Raw genomic sequence first — 21,260 nt, 5'->3', positions numbered from 1 at the left:
TCTATCATGCTGCTACCTGCTCTGTGTAACCTGTAGCCTCATAAATACAGTTATCACCATTGCTAGTTATATGCCACAGGCTATGCACTAACACTGCAGTAGTATAGCATGTCAGGCTTGCTTTTCAAATCTCCTGTGCCTGCCTGGAATGATTTTTAGCTGGTTTCAGTGTGACAGCAGGGTTTTTTCAATGACCAGGTGACGACTTCCTGATTTGTTTTATTTGTTTTTACAGACATGATATAACCAGAAGTTTTGCACAGGTAGGCGTAGCAGGTGGTCATTCTGTGTCGAATGAAATGCTTGTGGCCCTGGCACAGCGTTGCAGTGTAGGAGAGCACAGGCCAGGCCTGGCAGCAGGGGTCCCACTGGTGGCGACACAGGAGGTAGTGGAGAGGCATGAGGATGTAGGAGAAGGGGCACAGAACATCTGGGGAGGCTTCAGGGCTTTGAGCAGCTCCATAGCCAACAGTTAAGTGCAAACCTGGAAACAAGGCAAAACTGGCATAAACACAGCAAATAAAATAGAAAAGAAGTATGCAATGTATGTAAGATACATTTTATATAATAAACTCAGGTGCAATGTGGAGTTACAGACAAAAGATAAAGAGCAAGGTGTAAAGCATGAAGGAAAATGTATACAAATGCTCCCAAGAGGACGTTAGAAGGAAGAAAGCAGCAGCTTCAACATCATGTTCCTCCTGGCAGGACTTGCTTAGTCCATAGAATATAACTTTAAGGTTCTCCTGGCACTAAAGTTCTTTTGCTAATGTGTTGTTTTCTTGTTGACTCTAAATTTTTGCCTTTTCTGCAGAGTGATTTCTTTATGTGAGTCAGTGACAGTTCATTTGATGCACCTGCCTCTCACAGCATACTTCAGAGTTTGCTAAGCAGAAAAGAAACAGGACATTTGAACCAACATGTAAGGAATTAATTTCACCTCAAGAAAGATATGTTTGTTTACAAAAAAAAAATGTAGGTGAAAATGTCACTTACTCTTAGCAGACAGCAAGCAAGCTTTATACTGATCATTAATTGTGAAGAATAACTTCGGTTTTGATCCTGTTTGTAAGTGGTAGTATCTTCTTCATTTTTCATGGTTCATGATATTTGCAGTGTCCATAAACTCTGCAGTCATATGTTATGACACAAACTTGTATTTGGAGAAAAGCAATACTCTAGGTGGGCTCCTCTCTCTCCTGCAGCACTGATTTGCCGCTGTGAGACGTGCCCCAGTGACAGGACACCAAGGCAGCCACCACTTTGAAGCAGGTTTGTCTATAGCTGTTACTATAACAAGCTTAAGGATGGCTGGAAGGCTTTTAAGGTTGAAAAGACCAGTTTTGTTAAAACAGGCGCTACAAATTACCTTTAATACAGAAAAATCAGTGCAGTTTATGATAGCAGGTTGGATATAAATAAATGCTTAAATCTTGAATTCACCCTGCATGTGTCCCATGGAGAGGCTTCTGCCTTCCAGCTTGATTTCTACTTTTTCTCAGTGATCTCACTTTCCTAGGACACTCTTTCTGTCATCTCAGAAGCCTGACTTCCTGCTCCTCATTGCGATCTCTTCTGAACTCATTCAGCTGCCTACAGGGTTTAGTTTTCTTTAACATCACCTAACCAGCTCAGTGTAAGTTCAGCTCAGAGCAGAGTGATAAAATAGTCCAAAAGCCTCAGCCATCTGATCTGCACAACACATATTTGCTTCTGCTGAATCATCTTCATACAATATTAAAGCAACATATGTCTGAAGCTGGGAGATGATAGACTGTTTTCATACTAGCATCGATTGAAACACTGTGTTCCCTGAGAAATTGTTAATTTCAAATTATATATTGCAGTAATTAGCTCTAATGAAGCATTTTTTTCTGACAGCTTTCAAGATAGAGAATAAGAGTAAAGTATGAAGCAGAGCTGGCTAAACCCAATTAATATCATGGCAGAAGCATGTATTTTACAATATATTAATTACATGATATAATCATATTCTTAACTGAATTTGCCAAGTAACATAACACGGAACTGAAATGTGGTTTCAGCATACAACTACAGAGTGCATCAAGTGCATTGTACTTATGGTAAGTGTCACAGGGGAAGGGAATAGTCTAAGATTGGATGGACATATTTTAAATCATAAATGGCACAGCATGTTTCATATTATGATCACTCTTCAATTTAAAAAAAAATTTGACGTGTTTTTCTGCTATATGGTCAGAGGTCACCACATCGCCACCAGCTGAACCTCAGCAATGAAAGAACAGATTCATGTCTGCTTTCTTACAGGTATATGTTCCAAGTAGCGTGCAACAAGCACAGTCATTTCCATTCAACCATTGGTATGTTTTAAACATTAATACCCTGTTCTAATGTTTATAGGAGTTTTGAGTACAGTTGTCATTGGGAAAACGCACAAATTATTTCAACAAGTGTATTTTCTTGGAAGTGGTGAACAAATATATAGTCTGATTTTGGAAAATAATCTCTTACTGATATGAAATGCATTTTCTGGCTACCTCAATGAAGTTCATAGGCATAACTCATCATCACAAGATTATTCTTTCCATGACTAAGTACTATCTTGTTGGAAATCGATTGGATTTTTTATTTAATATTGATTATAATGAAAAATGTGAAGTTGAAGTTGAAACCAAAGTAATTTATTAAAAAAAAAAAAAATCAATGTAGAGATTTGCCTAGTAATATACAATTGGATTAGCTTGAAATCCCCTTGATTCATACTTTTAAAAAATTTCACAGAACATTATGCCTTCCAAACGCCCTCCAGCATCAATTTTTATCTGCTTATGGTACATATTTTTCATGTTTCACTTTCTCCTCTTTTGCACCTAGTCTAAACTCCTTAATCCACATGTAACAGGTATCATGCAAAAGTAGTGTCGTGAGATCTTATGCTAGCTTTTTGACAAAATCATTCCTTTGGCAAGACCCTAACTTTTCAGTACCCCCCCAGGGAAAACAGATGCTTGTTAGAAACATATGACATCATAAATTTCCTGTCACGCACAGATTTAAATTATTATTTTTTTTTATGATGTACTAGGAATTCTTGGTAAACTGAACTGTCATGTAACTAGACTGAGTCTCTCAAGCCAGTCAATATTGCTGTGTTACATGCCTTACTGTGGTGGTATATATGTCCCACTTAAAGAGTTTAGGGACTAGGGATTAACAGGCTGTCACACGTTTTAGCAGCCCAAATAAGAGCTACCTGCTGGCTTATATCCACTCTAAATTGGCTTTGTGTGCCACCTCAGAGATTATTGGTTGGTTCAGTGTGTCCGTACCATGGGCTTTGTTAACCTGTCGTGTCATCACCCAGTCATTTTAATCAGGTGTCCTCAGGCATCTGTGGTTTCAGAAGGTTTCTTCCTTCCTTAATGTTCCAGGAACGGCTTCATTAAACCCTCAAGTACAGCCATGAATATTCATTTCTTATATTCATGGAATCATAGAATGGCTTGGGTTGGAAGGGACCTTAAAAAGATCACTTGGTTCCAACACCCCTGCTATGGGCAGGGATGCCACCCACTGTGCCAGTGCCTCACCACCCTCTGAGTAAAGAATTTCCCTGTATTCACGTGGAAAATGAAACAATAGGTACTGATTATATTAGGTAGGTTTTACTTCCCCCGGTAGTGTATTTTATCCTGTAAGGATCTCAGAGAGCCTTGCACAAAGAAAGGCAGCTGACGGACAGTATTTCTAGAAGTGTAGAAATGGCAAAACTTCCCCTAAGGTCATATATGCTCCAGCCATGAGGCAACAAAAGTGCTTAAAATAGAAGGTAAGAGTCCTGACGGTCAGTTGTTTTATACATAGCGTAGAAGCAGTTAGCTTCTGTTAGTCTTGAAACTGTGGCTTGCTGATGGACGTAAAATCCAAATTCTGCTTTCAGTTGCCTCAGTAAGCTTGTTAGATTTCAGCTGGTCTTGGGGAGTGTTCAGGGTTCGTCCCAGTCTACTTTCACAGCCAACGATTTGCCTTTGAGCACAATGTGGCTATTTCTCCCTCCTTCTTGCTGCAAAGGGTTGTCCTCCATTATTATTCATTACACTTCCTTTAGCCTCCCCTGTCGAGGTGAGGCGGTTATAACATTTGCTGCTTCAGAGGAACTAATTCAGACTCAAGGTTTGAATTATGACTACAGGCAGGTTGGTAAGAAAGACTATATCTGAAATGCAATCATCGATACCTCAGTAAAAACTGAAACTACTCCAAACTGACTCACTGAAAGCACGTGTAATGTGTCAGCAAGACAAGATCTCATTTTTCAACAGTGTGGGATAATCCAACTGTACTTGGAATGTATAAGATTGGTAGGTGCTTAGCAGTGTAAAAATAAGATTCACAGTTCTTAAGACAATTTCCAGTACAGGTGGAAAACAAATTTTCCCTTTATTTAAAATTAGCAACTTGTTCTGCTAGTAAAGTAACTTCATAGCTGATTACTTGTGCTGTATTAAAGTCACATTCTCAGGTGGTGATACTTTCTTTTCTAATTTCTCAGAGATATTTTTCCTCGAAATGTATTTAAAACTAAAATCCTAACAGACTTTAGTGAAGACAAAAACATGGAAGTAATGGTATTTCATCAATATAACAACATGCACTATGCTTGTGGGTGTGCCTGTGAACCTGTAGGCTATGTAGTATCACTCCATTTTGGAGGAGGTTGTCTTTTTGTTAGATACACTGTCTTCATTCAAGATTTCTGCATGTAGCAGTGACAAGGATGTGAGGAAATCTGCTACGTTTGGCTGTCACAGGTTCACAGGCTGTATTAATAGATAGGATTAGTGAATAAGCGCAGGTCTGAAGGCTGTAAAGCTTCCGTCCTTTGAGACTTCCTTCTTTAGGTTACTAGTCTCATTGAAGAGCTTCTCCAAATAGTGGGAGCAGAAACAGAAGAAAAGGCTGGATTTATTTTATTTTGCCTGGCATTTGAGATATACTGGGGTAAAGGCAAGTTCTAGGTCATAGGCTCCGTTGAAAATGTCTCTCCAGTTGTCTCCGCAGGCACCCTGGAGGAACAACAACATCAGTTTTCTGAGCAGAGAGGCTGCTGTCACGGAACAAGGAGAGACTATTATAGGCTTCTACCTACTGGCTTTAGGTATGTACTTTGTTTTGACTTGGCTTGTAAAATGAAGCTCCTAGTAGAGTTTGGTATAAAGCTCAAAGTGACTGACTGCACTTGGTTTTTAACGATGTTATAAAATGCAACTTTTTTCTTCAGCTATTACAAGATCAAGCTTTATTTTGCTAAAAGGTGATTAATAATCAATGCAAAAATCTTGAAAATAATAATAAAAAAAATTCAATCCTGCAAACTTTTAATTATTGTTCACTGAATTTAATATGTGGAAAGAGCACATATTAAGAAACACCTTATCAGAAGTATATATAATACTTCTCTATCTTCTCATGTCTCAGTAGCACTGAAATAATGTTCTGTGATTTCCAGAGTTTTGACTACTGCTGGTCAGTTGGCATCCTACAATTACCTCCTGCAGAGACAGAAAATACAGTTCTATAGCTTTTTTTTTCTCCAAATTAAACTATTTTTACTATTTTTGCTTCAATTGTTCACTACACATGAAAATAAACTTCTTTAAACAGGACCTATGAGAGATCTAAGGACTAGAGCATTACCCTGTGTTAGCAGTTACTATACTTTGCGTTCATTTACGTTCTCCTGTGTGACAGCTATTCTAAGTGTATAATAGCTGAAAATGGAACCTAGTATGAACTCAGCTGGATCACAGTGCAACTTTGTTGGTTTCAGTTGTTTAAATATTGTCTACTTAAGGCAGACTCACTGAAGGATATGAGCAAACCTCAGGAAATATTAAAGAATGCAGGTTTGGTAGGTAATCAAAATTTCCATCTGCACAGCCTCACAAGAAAGTTCAAGAAAATATAACTTTACATCAGTTGTTCTAAACAGCCCATACAAAAATGTTTATTTTTAAATGGCTGACCTAAGCAAATTTTTTTCTTTTTCTAAGCTTGCCATATATTGCAAGTAGCTCGCTAGCCCTCAGCTAATGCTTGAAAAAAACTGTGAAAATTACAATGTAAAACAATAAGTACTTTATGTTTATATGAGATTTTCTGTTTTATCTATAAAAGTAGGGGGAAAAGAAGTTGGTTTGGAAGGAAAAAAGAGATTCTAGCAAAAAAAAAAAAGTTAAAAAGTAAAAAAAAAAAAAAAGTATGACTTTTTGTCTTATTAAGAAACTTAATTAGAAGAGTGCCTGCAAGATAAAGTGGAGTTATCTCAAATTCATCCCCAATCTGTTCACATGTGCACACCCCGGCACAAATGGCTGGGAACAGGCTGCACCATCAGCTAATGAATTAATCAGTTGCATTTAGGACTAGAAAAACCTTGTGGGTCAGCAAGGCTAGTCCCCTGCTGTGACAATATATAATCCCATTTACAAAGCTATCATGCTTCCTCGTACAAATGGTTAGGGGTTTTTGTTGTTGCTGTCACTCTTCCAATTGACAGCCTGTTCCTGACTTCATTACTATGTTGGGTAGGGCAATTTTCCTGAATTTTTAGCTAAATTGATCATACGAACTTTGTCCTTTTTGTCACTGCTTTTAATTTAAATAATTTTTGTTGCCTTCAATTAATCTCCCACAGCCTCTCTATATTCCTAGAGTAACATTAATATCCCATTGTCAAACTTTGTATTCCAATATTAAGCAAATGAGGGTTTTCTTTATCTCCTGTCATAATAGTGTTGCCTCTACCATCCTAGCCCATCATCCTAGCAGCTTTTTGCAGTTCCAACCTTGACTCATTTTTTGAACCAGAACTGCATACAGCATCCAAACAAGATCTCACCATCATCATTCATTCATATTTACACTTCCGTAGCTCTGCTAATCCCTCCTAGTGGTGCCTGTGCGTCACATTGACAGGTAGTGCACACTTCTTCCACCAAAGGTGTTTTCCTTTGCTGCTTCCTAATGCTGACCTCACATCTTATTAGCAAATACACTTTTAAGTACTTAAGCACCCAAGCTTTTACACTGTTCTGTTAAATTTCATTCGTTCGTAATTACTGCAGTCTTCAAAGTCACCAAGTAACTTTTATATGCTATCCAGTCATCCTCTATCTCTGATAGTTCTTGTCAGCTTTCACCAGCAATTTCATAGCTGCTATAGCTCCTTCTGGCTATGCCAAACCTCTCATGAACCTAAAACCTGTTCTGAGGCAGATCGTGGAGGAAACTCATTAGTAATCTCCCTGCTCATATCATTCATGCTCAGGTCCACATCCCTTTGCAATTGTTTCTATTCCTCACCTGTGTGAATAAACAATTTCCTATATGATAACATGCAGAATATTTATTAAAGATAGTTTAGTACTTGTACACCACTTTCTTTAGAAAAATACTAGTAGGGCATAAGCTAGTTTGCAGAAGCCCTCATTACCACAGAACCTATTTTCCATTTTATAACCATCTCTTTATCCTCCCTTTAAAATTTGGCTTAAGGACCTGCTGCTGCAGGATATCTGAAAGACTCTGTAAATAAGGTCTCAAAGTCAGTGAGAAAAACTTGGAACTTCCCAATTGGGTGTGTTTTATGAGCCACCACAATATCTGCCAAAGCACTCTTTAGTACTGCTGTCAAGGAGAATCTTTCTTTGAGGGGAGTGGTGAAAATAAGCCATAAGTATAAAATTATTAGGGGGTAGAATTTCCTTTATAATCTTTCTAAAAGAATGATTTTCAGGGTTTGACAGCTGAAATGCAGACAACAAGAAAATAACAATTTTCAGCAGGAATGTTGTGTTTGGTGGGTTGTTTTTTTTTTTTTTTTTTTTGGAACTTGTTCCAGCTTATGATGTTAGAATTCAGTATGTATTTTCTTCCAGATCTCTTTCAAGAAATATTTGGATATGATTTTTATTTATTTATTTTTTTAATATGGAGACAGCAACACAATTCCACTGTTAACAGCTACATAAAAAACACACCTACACACTTCGTTATAATTGATGCTTTATATATCAAGGGGCCAATGCATTTGGCCAAGCATTACCTGTTTTTGAAAATGGACAAATACATGAACCAACAAGTTATTACCAAAATATTTCAAACTTTGTAACTAGTCTAAGCTTCATCTGAGTTTACTTATTGAAGTCTATTTGTAACCGACTTCATCTGCCCCATATATCTGTAAAGCTGCAGTCCTACTGTGATAACTTCATACAGCTGCTAAAGGTTGCACATTCGTTAGTTTTTAAGTGCTCCAGATCCTTCTGACAAGCTTATAAATGCTTGGCACGTCATAGCTGCTATTCTTGAAACTTACCACCAGATTCAAAACTGCTAGCTAAGTCAAATCCAGACTGGTGGGGTGGGGAGGAATGGCATTTTTTTTTCCCATAAATATTAATTGTAATCCTAAAGCAATTGTTCTTTTCTGTGTTTAGACACAATTTGCTCTGTGCTCATTTTCCTAGTTCCCTAGGTTCATATTTAACTGGGGCTGTTAGAATGAAAGTTTGGCATAAAAGAAAATTTTGAGCATGACAGAATATTTGACAGAAAACAAATTCTGACTTTCTGCGAGTGGTCACATCAGAAAGGCGTGCTGAGAGCATTACCAGCCTGATCTGAAAATGGGAATGGACCACAAGACACAAACTTGCCTTTAAATGGCACTCATTTCCGAATGGTGTCAGTAAGCTACTTGACAAGTGACAGAATGAGCGTTATTTTGGACTGTTATTTGACAGCTAAACCTGAGAAGGTGGGAAAGAAAACAACCTATTCACAAAGTATCCATCCACAAAATGATCGCATTTATCGAACAAATAATCTCTCCACGCTTTGTCAAGTCTAAAATATGATGACTTTTCTTTCTGCCAAAATTGGCAATATGCCCTCGATAGGATATTGCGTATGTATAATTAGTGGTGAAGACTGAAAACAGAACAGGGTCACTTCACAGCTGCAGTAGTTAATGACAGCTTTGCAAACTCTAGATTTTCTCACTGTTTTAGATAAAAGATTTTCAGATTAGAAAACTTGACAGCAGACTCCTTCAGATAGGGATTTACGCTTACATAGCACAGGCAGTGGAATCAGTGTTCAACTCCATTCATGCCTGCTCTATATCTAGATACTCAATCCAATTTCATTCCTAGAGGTGAAGCCAAGGGAAAACATAGTTTGTCCTATGACACTGAGGCTTCACCTTTTGTTCTTCATTACTTGAATCCTTCCACTTAAGACTGTATATTTTAAACTGTAGATGGGTGAGGTGTAACCCACCCCCCCTTTTTTTTAATTAATTCTTATAAGTTTTTAAAAGTAAAGCCCACACAACAGTGTATGTGTAGCATGAAGAAGCCTAAGTATGTAAAAAGAACAATTACCTGTCCTAGCTGAGCATGGATGTTGGCATCTACTGAAAATATGGATGACCAGCTCAGAGCTATTAGTTCCCCTATACCAAACTAAACTCTGAAGAGGGGAAAGCAAAAAACAAACAAAACACATAAATCTAATGCGAACGATGAAATTGCACACAGGCTCTGATGTTCATTGTTTGTTCATAGTCCTTCTCAAGCAGATGAGAGAAAAGAGGGTATGCCTACATGCTCAGGCTTGGGTGATTTGGCAGAAATCTTTGTAAAATTGTTGCATTCCACATTAGCTGTTCCCTGATCCAGACAATTCACTGTTCTCAGATGCTTTTAGCAGGGAGGTTTGCACTGTCTTTATTCATTCTTGTCTACTTTTTGGATGCTTGTTTTGCACTGGCTGGTGGATAGCATGCTGATACAGGACTTTGCTGATAGCGTTTCGGTTCCTGACTTCCACCAGCTTGCTTGGCAGCCTTCCCGTTCCTCCCCTGCAAGTCATGGATAACTGCACCAACCTCCTTTGTGGAGCATTTTTGAAATCCGAGGATTAAAATGCTCCATTAGGAGGTATTACTCCAGGGGAAGGATTACTACCGAGTTATATAAGGGCAATACAATGGTTTTTAATATTGCTTTCCATCCTGTTCCTCCTACCTCCCAGTGTTTGCAAATGTGGTACCAACTATGTTTTTGTAGGTAGAAAAGGTCTTCACAGCACTGTCCACAGATAAAAGCAGGTTCCTGAGGAGTAAGGGTGACTCTTTAGCTGTTTAGTATTTAGTGATTATCAACACTCATTTAGCCTATTCTGCTCTGATACTGGCAGTCTCACAGCAGCTGCTCTCAGTCCTGTCCTCTGTTAATGAACATCAGCAATTTTGTCATCTGCCACTTAACTGCCAGCATCCCTTGTCGATGAGCCCGTATCAGACAGCATTACAGACTGTAGGGGAGCTGCATTGGCTCTACTCTGAACCTTATGTTGAGTGGAAGTTCTCAGTTTCATCCTATCTGTTATTTTTCTCTCTCAGCCATTTGGAGATCTCAATTGGAACCTGTCTGTCCTTTATCACCAGAATTTCCTGAGGATTCTGAGATTGGCTTTGGGGGTTTTGTTTTTGTTTTGTTTTTCCATATCTTCCTGTAAGAACATTGCTGACAGCCTGCAGAAAGCAGAACTGGATTCCTCTGCTCAATCTCTTCTGCCGCTGTTTTATTGAGAGGCCACCTGGTGACACCAATGCATTATAGCGCTTCAAAGTTTGGAAGTTTCTTTCTGGGGTCTGAATTGGCCTGGGATCTGCCCTGAGGCACACATGCCTGCAAAGCAGTTGAGGAAATTCCTGCCCTCACCAAGAGTGTCAGAACTATTGCTGCATTTGCTTGGCATTACAATTTTAAACCTTTTTTCCCCCATTGTGTTCTCAGGGCTGGGGGGGGAGGTGTTTTCGTTTGGTTGGGTTTGGCAAAGTCTGAAGTCAGCAACTCTAAAGCAGCATGCCTATCTGATGGTGCAGAGATCCAGTGTCCCACAGTCACTGCTCTGGTTAATAGTACTCTTACGTCACCACTGTTCTTGTTACTCAAAACAAAACTCACTTGTTTTCTTAGAACTGAGTTCCTCCATTTTTATTTTTTTTTTTTTGATCAGAGTACTAATAAGGCATATCTTCAAGACACACCAGGTGTTTTAGGGAGTGCATATGCCAGTGAAGGTTATCAACCTGCAGCAGTTGAAAGCATAGTGCCTGTCTTCAGAAGTGCTATGCATGCACTCTCTCTCTGATTTTCTCTCTCTCATTGCTTCCCTCACCCCCAGCCCTCAGTGTCTGAAAGTAGTTTTGAAAGTGATCACAAGTGTCTGTCATCTTCAGCTAAAATAGCTGTATTGTTGTTTTGCATGACCTTTTTCCTCATTTTTTTTTTTTCCCCTAAGACACTTTGACTGAAAACTCCCTTACTCTCCAGGCTCAAGGGAATTTGTTCTGTGTATTCCCAGCAAGTGCACGTGTATGACATTGTAAGGACAGTCCTCCTATCTATTACACTGCATTGCATTGACAAAAGGTTACTGTTTACAAAGGAGGTGAAATTTTATTATGTTTGCCATTTTAGCACGGTCTTTTAATATTGACAGGGAAAATACTTCCACGCCTACTGCCTTGAAAGCTATCTTACCTTAGAGGAGGTAGAGTTGAATGCACATAAACACCACAGCTCTCATGGTTGCACTGCAAACTGTCCTAATGCATTTCCAAAGCAGTCAGTCTTCCTGTGCCCTGCTGTGCCTATTTATAATGCCGAGACCCAGAGAAAAGTTAAAAATAACTTCTGTCTTGAAGCACACAGTCTGGAAATGAGACTCTGTTAAGAAACATTGTCACCTAGTGGCCAGAATAAGGTATAGTAATTGTTGGCGATCTTATAAGGACATATATCTGTATAAATATGTATGTATGGATATATATATATATATCTACACGTATGGATCTCAACATATCGTTACACCCATGTCTATTTCTGGTTAATGCCATATGTTGACACGTTAGCTCTTCCCAGTGTGAAAGCACTTCAGTAACCCATGCGTGTTTGCTATGCAAGCCAGAACAGCAGCTTCTTGGCAGTTTTACAAAGAAGTTATTAGAAAGGAAATTAGTCTGCAGAAAAAGCTGTTTCCTTTGCAGTACCGAGACTGTCCCACCAAGCACTGCCCTACCTGCTCCAGACTAGCCAGTGTACCCTGCTGGGCTGTAAATACGTAACCTCACTGCTTGGAGAACAAGCACATTGCTCACTGGTGTTTCAGCTAGTGATGTTCCCAGCTGGCTTGGACATACAGAGGAAATTTCCTGCTAAGCCACTGCCTTGTGAGCCACAGTCTGACTGAGAAACACTGGGTTCCAATCATTTGGGGTTATTATGTTTCCCGAAGGAAGGCAGCTGCCCTCTTGCTGTGATAATAAACCTGTTAGCTGTTCTTCATCTTGTGAACTTCTCTGAATATCTAGAGGTGCTGTGCAATGCCGTTGCGTCACATCCTTCTTCAGTACATGTATTTGCATCTTGTTGTGTCTATATACAGCATCCATACTCTGGGGTAACTACTGCTTGTGTCCCGATGGAAGATTAATGCTTTTCTCTGACCTAGTTGTTAGTTAAGGTTGCACCTTGGCACCAGCTGTGGGAAACAAATCCACCAGCTCCTAGACTCCTACAAACTTGTTCTAAGCTGCAGACACCCAGAAGAGGTGATGTTTTGCTCTGCATTAACAAGGTGAGGTGTGTGCACCTACGTGGCAGCTACATGGCAGTCATGGAGCAGGTTTTGGGGTGGAGGTGTGAGTTGATGGGAGCTAGGTGCTACCTAAGCTGGTGCTCATCAGGGGTGCTCATCACTCCTGCAGCTGCCCTGGAGCTGTCCCCTTTACCAGCTAAGTCCCATTCTCAACAACGAGCCTGATGCTTATGAGTAAGCATCTTGTTAAGCGTAATTCCTTTCTACATGTCTATATCACTTCAGAAAGTGGGATGCAAACAACCCAGGTCTTGCATGGATGGGTAGAGCAATAGCCACCCATATTTAGAAACTCTAGATCTCTCCAAATGAGTGGGTGACTGATTTTCACCACATTCAGAACCATCTTCCTTCCTTGTGTTTTCTTCATGTAGCTAGACATATACAACCCAGACAACTCTGTAGCTGGACTGTAAGAGAAGGCACAACTTTTTTTTTCCCCTTTTCTTTTCTTTTTCTTTAAAAGAAAAGAAAAAAGAAAAAGGAAAGGAAAGGAAAGGAAAGGAAAGGAAAGGAAAGGAAAGGAAAGGAAAGGCAGAGTTTAGAAATTAGAGTTTAGAAAGGTAAAGTTTCTTTTTTTCTTAGAAGAAAAATAAAAAGAAAAAGACTTTAATGCTTCTGTGAATGTCCTTTTCTAAATGTTCTCTTTATACAGATCAAGCCATTTCCAGCTGGGACAGACTTTGCTGCAAGGAGATCCTAGACTGTTCTAAGAGAATAAACTTAATTGTATTAGCTGAAAAGGCAGTACTTCTCCAGAAAGGACTGCTGAAGCAGCTCTGTGACTATTTGCATGAACATTCAGTATCCATTACTGTATACAACATACCTAAACAGCTGCAGCTTCTGGCAGATTTTATGTAGTCTCTGCTCCACTCTACTACTCTTTCTGTTTTTTTCCCTAAGAGTTGTTTCATGAGTTTCATCCATCTATTTAGGAAGAAAAAAATTTTTTACTCCAGGCCTTCAAATGGTGGATCTTCAGGAAACACAGCAGCAACTTATTGTGTTTATTCTGTTTTATTGCCAGTTATTCACTTGTTCCTACTTCTGAAATACACCTAGCTACTTATAAAGGTTTCATGCATAGGCTGTCCAGTGGCTAAAATACGCTGTTTCAATTAATTTCTAATGGAACAAAAGGGTAGCATTAGAAGTGACATCACACATTTACAGATTGAACTGCTGCTTGCTTTGTTTGGTTTTAGATTTCATGAATTTTATTTTGGTTTTTTGTTTTTTGTTTTTTTTTTTCAGGTTGGCTGTCTTGGTTTGGAAATAGCATTGTGATTTTTGTCCTGTATAAACAAAGACATCTTCTGCAGCCCACTGACTACCTCACATTTAACTTGGCAATATCAGATGCTGGCATCTCTGTGTTTGGTTATTCACGGGGGATCATTGAAATCTTCAATGTTTTCAGAGATGATGGATTCATTATCACATCAATATGGACTTGCCAGGTAAGACTGGATTATACTCAATTAGACAAAATAAGTGTAGCTATTTGTGTACATGCTGTGTATAAATAACAAAGCAGGACCAAAAAGGTGAAAAGAAGTACTGACTAACCTTCCAAAAGGACAGTCTTCTCTTTTGTTACATCCATAAATCTATGTGATTGATCAGCTTTTGACAAATTTTCAGTGATTTTTCCTACCGCAAAAAATCAACATACCCAACATGCTGACTGATGCTACATTTAAATGCTGTCCTTCCTACCAGAGGATTTTGTATGTTTGAAATTCATAATTTTCTTTGTAGAAGAGGGTCTAGAAACCTTAGAGAAGGTTTGTATACTGCAAGTTTCACAATTATTGCACAAAAGATGTCCTTTGCTATAGTGTGTTTACAGTTTTACTCTATGTTCTTGTGATCACTTGAGGAGACCAGCACCAATCAGCTCAATCCACAAATACGAGAAGATGTATTAGTGAGTTAGTCTAAAATTTCACTTTCCAGAGTAATTTAGTCTTGGTTTTACAGAAAAACAATAACAGAGTGGTTTCTTGTTTTGGTTGATTTTTTCCATAGTGATAAAAGGATACTTATATCATTTTTTCTTATCTATATTTACCTCTTATTATCTGCTTTATATCCTTTTTTCTTATCTTACTTGAATCAGAATTGCATCTGTAGAGTATTATGGGACTTGGACTTGTGTTTTGCAAGGTGTTTTAGACATTTAATCTAAACGAAGAAAACAAGACTGAGTTGGTTGGGGTTTGATTTTCTGGAGGCAGACTTGCACATTCCTTTCCTTCTCCCCTTCTTTCCTTCTCTGGTATCCTCCAGAGAGTACTTTGCTCTTTGTAGGTAACAAGCTTTTCTTCCCCTCCGCGTGAGCCATCAGAGAATCTAGCTCTATCTCTTCGCAATAGTTCCTACTGGTTTGCTTTTTTTTAGTTTCATGTCATAGCTCACACTCATGTTGGAAAGCACAGGTGCAGGCTCTGCTTTTCTTCAGCTCCCTTGCAGCCAGCCCAGTTGTTGGCACTTTAGCATTTAACTCTAAGCAACCTAGGCTCCTGCTTGACAAGGCATTTAGTGCAAAGCTGCACTGGACTTGGGCGTACCCGTGAATTATAGCACGCAGCTACTTGTGCTGAATCGATTGCAACGTTATGTCTAAAGTCTTTCTGGATTTGGGGTCTATGGTATGATGAGTGACTTCTCTTTATGGCACGCTTATCCCTGAACCTGGAGGCAACTTTTTGCCGGAAATTTGAAAAATGTTATTATTGCTAATTCTGAAACACACACACCTGCATAGACAGAATATAAATATATTCCACAGATAAATAAGCACAAGCCTGGCTCTCTGGTGCTGTCGGTAACATCTGTGAGAAAGTATATTTAATGTGAATGTCTGTTTCACGAAGGAATCAAAAATCTGAAAATCTGAAAATGACAGGATAGCCTACAGCAAGGTATAAGTAAGATCATGATGAAGGAAAAGAGAGAGAGAAATAATCCTCTTTTCTTGTTTTATTTATTTATTTATTTTTATTTAAAGAGGAGGTTGAACTACTGTGCAACACAGCAGAGAGAATTTTTACAGCTTGTGTCTGCTTACCCAGAGAATAAGATTTTTCTGCAGAACACTGATTAACCTAAGAGCTGTAGCTTCATTTAAAAAAATTTAAAAAATGTTTTCTCACTCAAAATGTATGTCTATACCCATTTGGCAGACAAGATTTTATCAAAACGAAGCTAATTATTTCCTAATTATTAAATCCCATTATTTCTCTAATGAGAAAACCTACAATTGCAATTTAAGGTCTGTTGAGGATAAGCTTCCAGAAAACCTTTTAATTTCCTTTATTAATGGAAGCTTTTCAATTCACCAGATAAACAAAGACATACCTACAAACTGTAAAATTCACACCCTAATTTAGAATAAAACAGAATCCCATTTTTGCCACATGTTTTAAGAAAGGTTGGTGCTATGGTTAGGGAATGAAAGGTGAAATCTGGATCTCTGGGTTCAGTTCCAGCTTTGTCACAGTCCTCCTATGTCAGACAGGGTAAACCACTTAGGCTGAAATCCTGAACTGAGGTCTGTGGCATATCAGAAAATTTACAACCCAGCTGGTTGAAAGAGGTAGCATTAAATGACCTTTCTGGTTTCCCAGTTTTTACTACCAATGAATAGTATTAACTGTTTGTGACTTGCTGAGTGAAAATCAGGATATATTCAACAACAGGTAGGATTCCTGTTTCCATCAAGATTTTGTTCTGTCTTGAGGGTCACAAAAACAAGTTTAAACCCTGACATCCATCTTCTTGATTATTAAATTTGGCAAAACAGAAGCCAGTGATGAAAAAGTAATATTTGTTAAGATAGTTTATAATTTGTAAAAGTACTGTGGCTATCTGTGAAACCCCACCTAGAGTGTAGTGTTAAGCTCTGGGGCCCCTATTATAAGAAGGACATGGAGCAGCTGGAGTGAGTCCAGAGGAAGGCCATGAGGACGACTGGAGGCCTGGAGTACCTCTCCTATGAGGACAGGCTGAGGCAGTTGGGGTTGTTCAGCCTGGAGGAGAGAAGGCTTCGGGGAGGCCTTACAGCGGCCTTCCACTGCCTAAAGGGAGCCTACAGGAAAGTTGGGGAGGGACTTTTTGTCAGGGAGTGCAGTGATAGGACAAGGAGTCATGATTTTAAACGGTAAGAGAGGAGATTTAGATTGGATATAAGGAAGAAATTCTTTACGTAGAGCGGGAGGAGGCCCTGGCACAGGCTGCCCAGAGAAGCTGTGGATGCCCCATCCCTGGAGGTGCTCAAGGCCAGGCTGGATGGGGCTTTGGGCAGCCTGGTGTACTGGGAGGTGTCCCTGCCCATGGCAGGGTGTTAGAACCAGGTGATCTTTCGGGGCCATTCCAACCCAAACTATTCTATGATTCTATGATCTTTAGGTTTTTAGGAAGAATATTGTACTGAAATTGCAGGAAGCTTCTCTGTGTTAAAAAAAGATTTGTACGCTTCTGTGCGCGTGTGGACAGCCAGCACAAAGCTCGTTCTGAAAATGCTCACCACTGAACAGCAGTAGGGTTTTGATTGCTTGTTTTTTGCTGTTTATACAGTGTGATACATTTATAGCCTGACCAGAATGGGTCTTGCGTCTGGAACCCGGGGAGCGGGGGCCTTGGTGCCAGGAAGGTGAAGTCATGCTTTCTGTCACAGCCCTCTGTCACAAATGTGTGTCTCTTGGTCCCCTGTTCTCACTCAAGCTCCTCTGTAAGTAGCTAGGGTCACAATCTGGACTGCTACACACATCAAGAAGGCTGTTTCCTCAGCATGGCCCGTGTGTTTTCCATAACTTGGTTCATTTTGCTGGGTCCCAAGGATGGCCTCACTTTGGCTTTCTGTCCTTGTCCATTTCATTAAGCATTTGCTCCTGTTTGATCAGTCAGCTTCTGCTGTCAGGTATACTTAGGGAAAATTTATTTTTCCAAGCTAGCCTGTCATTTCTGTTTATGAAGAAATTTCGTGAGCTCACCTCACTTAATCCACATAGCTATTTTCCCTTCCTCTGCCTTGTGCCTTCTTCAGTGCCCTTAGGTGATATTTTTCAAAAGATAAGGTTCACCATACTTTGCTGTCCCAGGTAGGGGGAGTGGGGAGAAGACATACAGATACTTCTCTTCCAGAACAGTGTTGTCTAGGAAAACCCTGTATAACAAAAGTAGTACCTCCAGATAAAAGGACCACCTTGTTGCATGTATGCTGAATAGGACAGATGTGCATGCTCTCGTTCTCCCCCTCTGTATGGAAGAAACACTACTACTCTTCCTCATGACAGATACTATTTTTCTTTTCTGGAGGTTTGACAGAGCTTTGCTGTCAAGAATGAGGTTACATGGTAGGTCTGTATACAAATACTGCTCCCACTGAATGCTCTGTATAGGTACGATTTTCCAAGGGTGGCTTTCATGTTCTTTTCACTTCTTGTTTATCCCTTCCCTGCTGTAACCCTGTGTGTTAGTCCTGATCTGGACAGAGGAAGGACAGTCAGTCTCTAGCATAGTCCTTTTTTTTTTTTTTTTTTTTTTTTTTCCATCTGGTAAAATTATCAGCAAGTAAACCAGCTCATCTAGTAAAGTTCAGGTCAGTGAATATGTCAGCAACCAAAAGCCATCTGTTCCCCCATTTGCCATATTCCTAGTTAAAAGCTACCTCAAGATATATTTTTGTCCTTTCCATACGCTTTTTGTTCGTATGTTCTGCTGAATTAGAAGTTGCTATGAAACCTGCAAATAACATTGCAATGCAAACCTACTTGCTTGTAGGGAGTAAAGCTATGTTAATTCTCTGCATGTAAACATCACAGTTTCTTCTAAACTTTTTAACTTAACTAACAGAAACGTCTTCTATCTGCCAATTATGTGCTGGATACAAAAGATGTGGGCTTCAGGGAGCTTCTATATAAAGGCAAAGGGTTGTAACCTGTCTGATTCACATAAGTGCACTGCAGTCATGTCAGATACTGAGGATGGGCTGTGGGGAGCCCTAGAATTTGAAATGCTTCATAATCCTGCTATTTTGCCAACTATTGCAACACTTGCCAACTATTTGCAGTCACTAATTGATTCATTTCTTATTTTTGTGTGAGAACATGGTGAGAATATAGGTGTGTTTTCTTGTAGAATCACAGAGTCATAGAACATCTTGGGTTGGAAGCAACCTTACAGACCATCTAGTTCCAGCCCCCTTGCTGTCGGCAGGGATGCTACCCACTAGATCACATTGCCCAAGGCCTTGTCTAACCTGCCCAGGGCCTCATCCTATTTATTTGGCCCTGGCTTTTGCTCATTCTGAGGACCATGGAGCATCGCCATACAATGAATGGTCCTGAGGCTTGTATTCACAGGCAGGGGATGTGAGTCTGAACACTTTTGAATGGAGGAAAGGGAATCTAGCTCTCCTGCACCCTCAGTGGGGAAAAAGGGAGACTTGATCAGCCATCCCTCTGCTTTTCACAGTGACATTGCTTAACTTTGGAAAGCCTTACATATTTAAGGGACTGTGAACCCCAAGCAACTCTGATCTGCAGTCTGGAATAAGGCACTGAAAATCAGAAGGGAGGTGAGAGATGCCCCTCACCCTATGCTGTCGTCCACTTTAGGAACATCATTTGCCATGTCCAGTCTAGAAGCCAGGCTCTAAGGCACAACCCCCCTTGCACCAGGTAAGCAACCAGACACGCAGCCCTGCAAAACTGAGCATGTGCTGCTTATCACCTTCCATACTCTCAGCTTCCAGTCACTGCCTCTTGCTGACACTTAAAGCCAGCATTTTTGGTGTGATTAAATGCTTAAAGATCTAATCTGACATTTCTGAGAAGGAATAATGATCATCTTTTGTAAACATTGGAGGTGGGGTTCTTAAACACTGAAAGGAAAATTGAAACAGGAAATTCTGAGATCAATAACATGAAAATATATGGGCTCTTTTCTGAAGTTTTGAAGCAAGGACTTACAATCTTGAATAAATTATTTTATATTTTATATTTATTGATGGCATTTGCTTTCTCAGAACATGCATTTATCTTTTTTTCCTATACAATGATTGTAAAATGTTACTAAATCTTTTCTGAGGGGAAAAACAGAAGATTAATTTTTTTTTTTTTAACAACATATTCTTCAAATAATCTGATAAATCAAAAACCCTGAAGACATTTATGTTCTTTTGTAAACAGAGCTGATTTGAAGTGCTTAGATTTCTGTCCATTTAATATAACCAGTATAACCAACCAATCTATTGACTTAGCTAGATTATTGACTGTTGACTCAGTTTGTGATTTTTGCATGTCTGTAAAAGTCAAGACAGTGTTAACATATTACTGCATGTGATGTAGTATTCCTCCACCTTCCGGATGGGATGAATGTCCAGTGGTAGCTCAGCAGTCAGCATGACCAGGTGGTAAAGACAATGGCAGATGGAAAGGACCAAAATGAAAGCTCGCAGGCTTCCTTTCATCTTCTGCTACTTGAGAGATTACTGAAGAAAACATTAGGGAACTGTCTTCAGTTCCTTGAGTTCATTGCTGTTTGTGCGCAGTGGAGCCAGAACGCATGCTGCAGGAGTGCCTTCATCTTTCAGGATCAGGAGTGCACGGCTTTCTGGAGCAGACTAGATTTGGCAGAGGTTTCCCAACCAAAGACTGAGCAAGCACAGTTTTGCTTGGTGTAAAAATCTTGCAAGATTGTTGTATCCCAGCATCCAAGAGCTCTAGGACTGAAGCTGGGACAGAAAACAGATTTTTTTCTCAAATCATAATGGCACAGGCATGTGGCCTAATGTCTGCTTAGTTGATAAGCAATCAGCTATCTACCTATAAGATGTAAAAGAAATTAAAACAAATGTAAAAATGGAGTGAAAAATAGTTATTTAATATCTTAGCATAGTGCTGTGGTGTGATATTGCTGGGATTTTATTTATATATAGCTTATCATTCCTGACATTTCAGTGAGATGAAAATAACCCAAAGTCAAATCATGGAACTGGCACTAAGAGCATTAAGAGATAAAACAGGTGTTAAAGGTGCTGAAGAAAAGCTGTGTAACATTAGCTCTGTATTCGGCTCACCCTAACACACTGATCCACTCTGAAAGGTGGGATGTAGAGACTGATTTATAAAGCAAATTCGAAAATTGGTGCCCTTTACTTTGCCTGTACTGTGCTATGTAAAGCCTCTTCCTCACCCAGATATGTTTTTCTGAACAATCTTTATATTTGAAATATTATGAGTACAAGAATATTACCTCATTATCGTTTTTTCCTTGCATAACAGGTTTGAATACTGGAGGGGGGCGAGAGGGGGACAGGCAAAGATAGTAGTCTTCTCTACTTATTTATTCCTGGTCTGCCTTGATATAATCTGAAGAGTGTATAAATTGTCGTCAATAAGGTAAAAGCAGCTCACATAGACATCTGTGAGCTAAATTTTAATGAGAAAAATGCTTCGTCTGCAGGGAAGGGGGAAAAAACTGTGCCTTTGCACAAACAGAATCATTAGCAACATAGAGGATCATTTCAGTGT

At 39.4% G+C, this 21,260-nt stretch overlaps 1 protein-coding gene and 1 long non-coding RNA gene across 2 annotated transcripts in view; one reads left to right on the top strand and one right to left on the bottom strand.

Moving 5' to 3' along the window:
• Window positions 1–202: 202 nt before the first annotated feature.
• Window positions 203–12,175, bottom strand: LOC136790379 (uncharacterized). Its single transcript, XR_010830231.1, has 2 exons — window positions 11,601–12,175; window positions 203–484 (listed from the first exon to the last, which is right to left on the bottom strand). It is a non-coding gene; the product is annotated as an uncharacterized lncRNA (long non-coding RNA).
• The window catches only part of LOC106029320 (visual pigment-like receptor peropsin), a 32,470-nt gene continuing 15,893 nt past the window's right edge, over window positions 4,684–21,260 (top strand). The window contains exons 1-2 of the mRNA XM_013170590.3: window positions 4,684–5,140; window positions 13,975–14,180. Coding sequence (XP_013026044.2) covers window positions 5,020–5,140; window positions 13,975–14,180 — 327 coding nt within the window. The 5' untranslated portion in view covers window positions 4,684–5,019. The remainder of the gene's footprint in view (window positions 5,141–13,974; window positions 14,181–21,260) is intronic.

Source organism: Anser cygnoides, chromosome 3, assembly GCF_040182565.1.
Source record: "Anser cygnoides isolate HZ-2024a breed goose chromosome 3, Taihu_goose_T2T_genome, whole genome shotgun sequence".
NCBI classification, from domain to species: Eukaryota; Metazoa; Chordata; class Aves; order Anseriformes; family Anatidae; genus Anser; species Anser cygnoides.
This window is presented reverse-complemented; position numbering and strand designations above follow the sequence as displayed.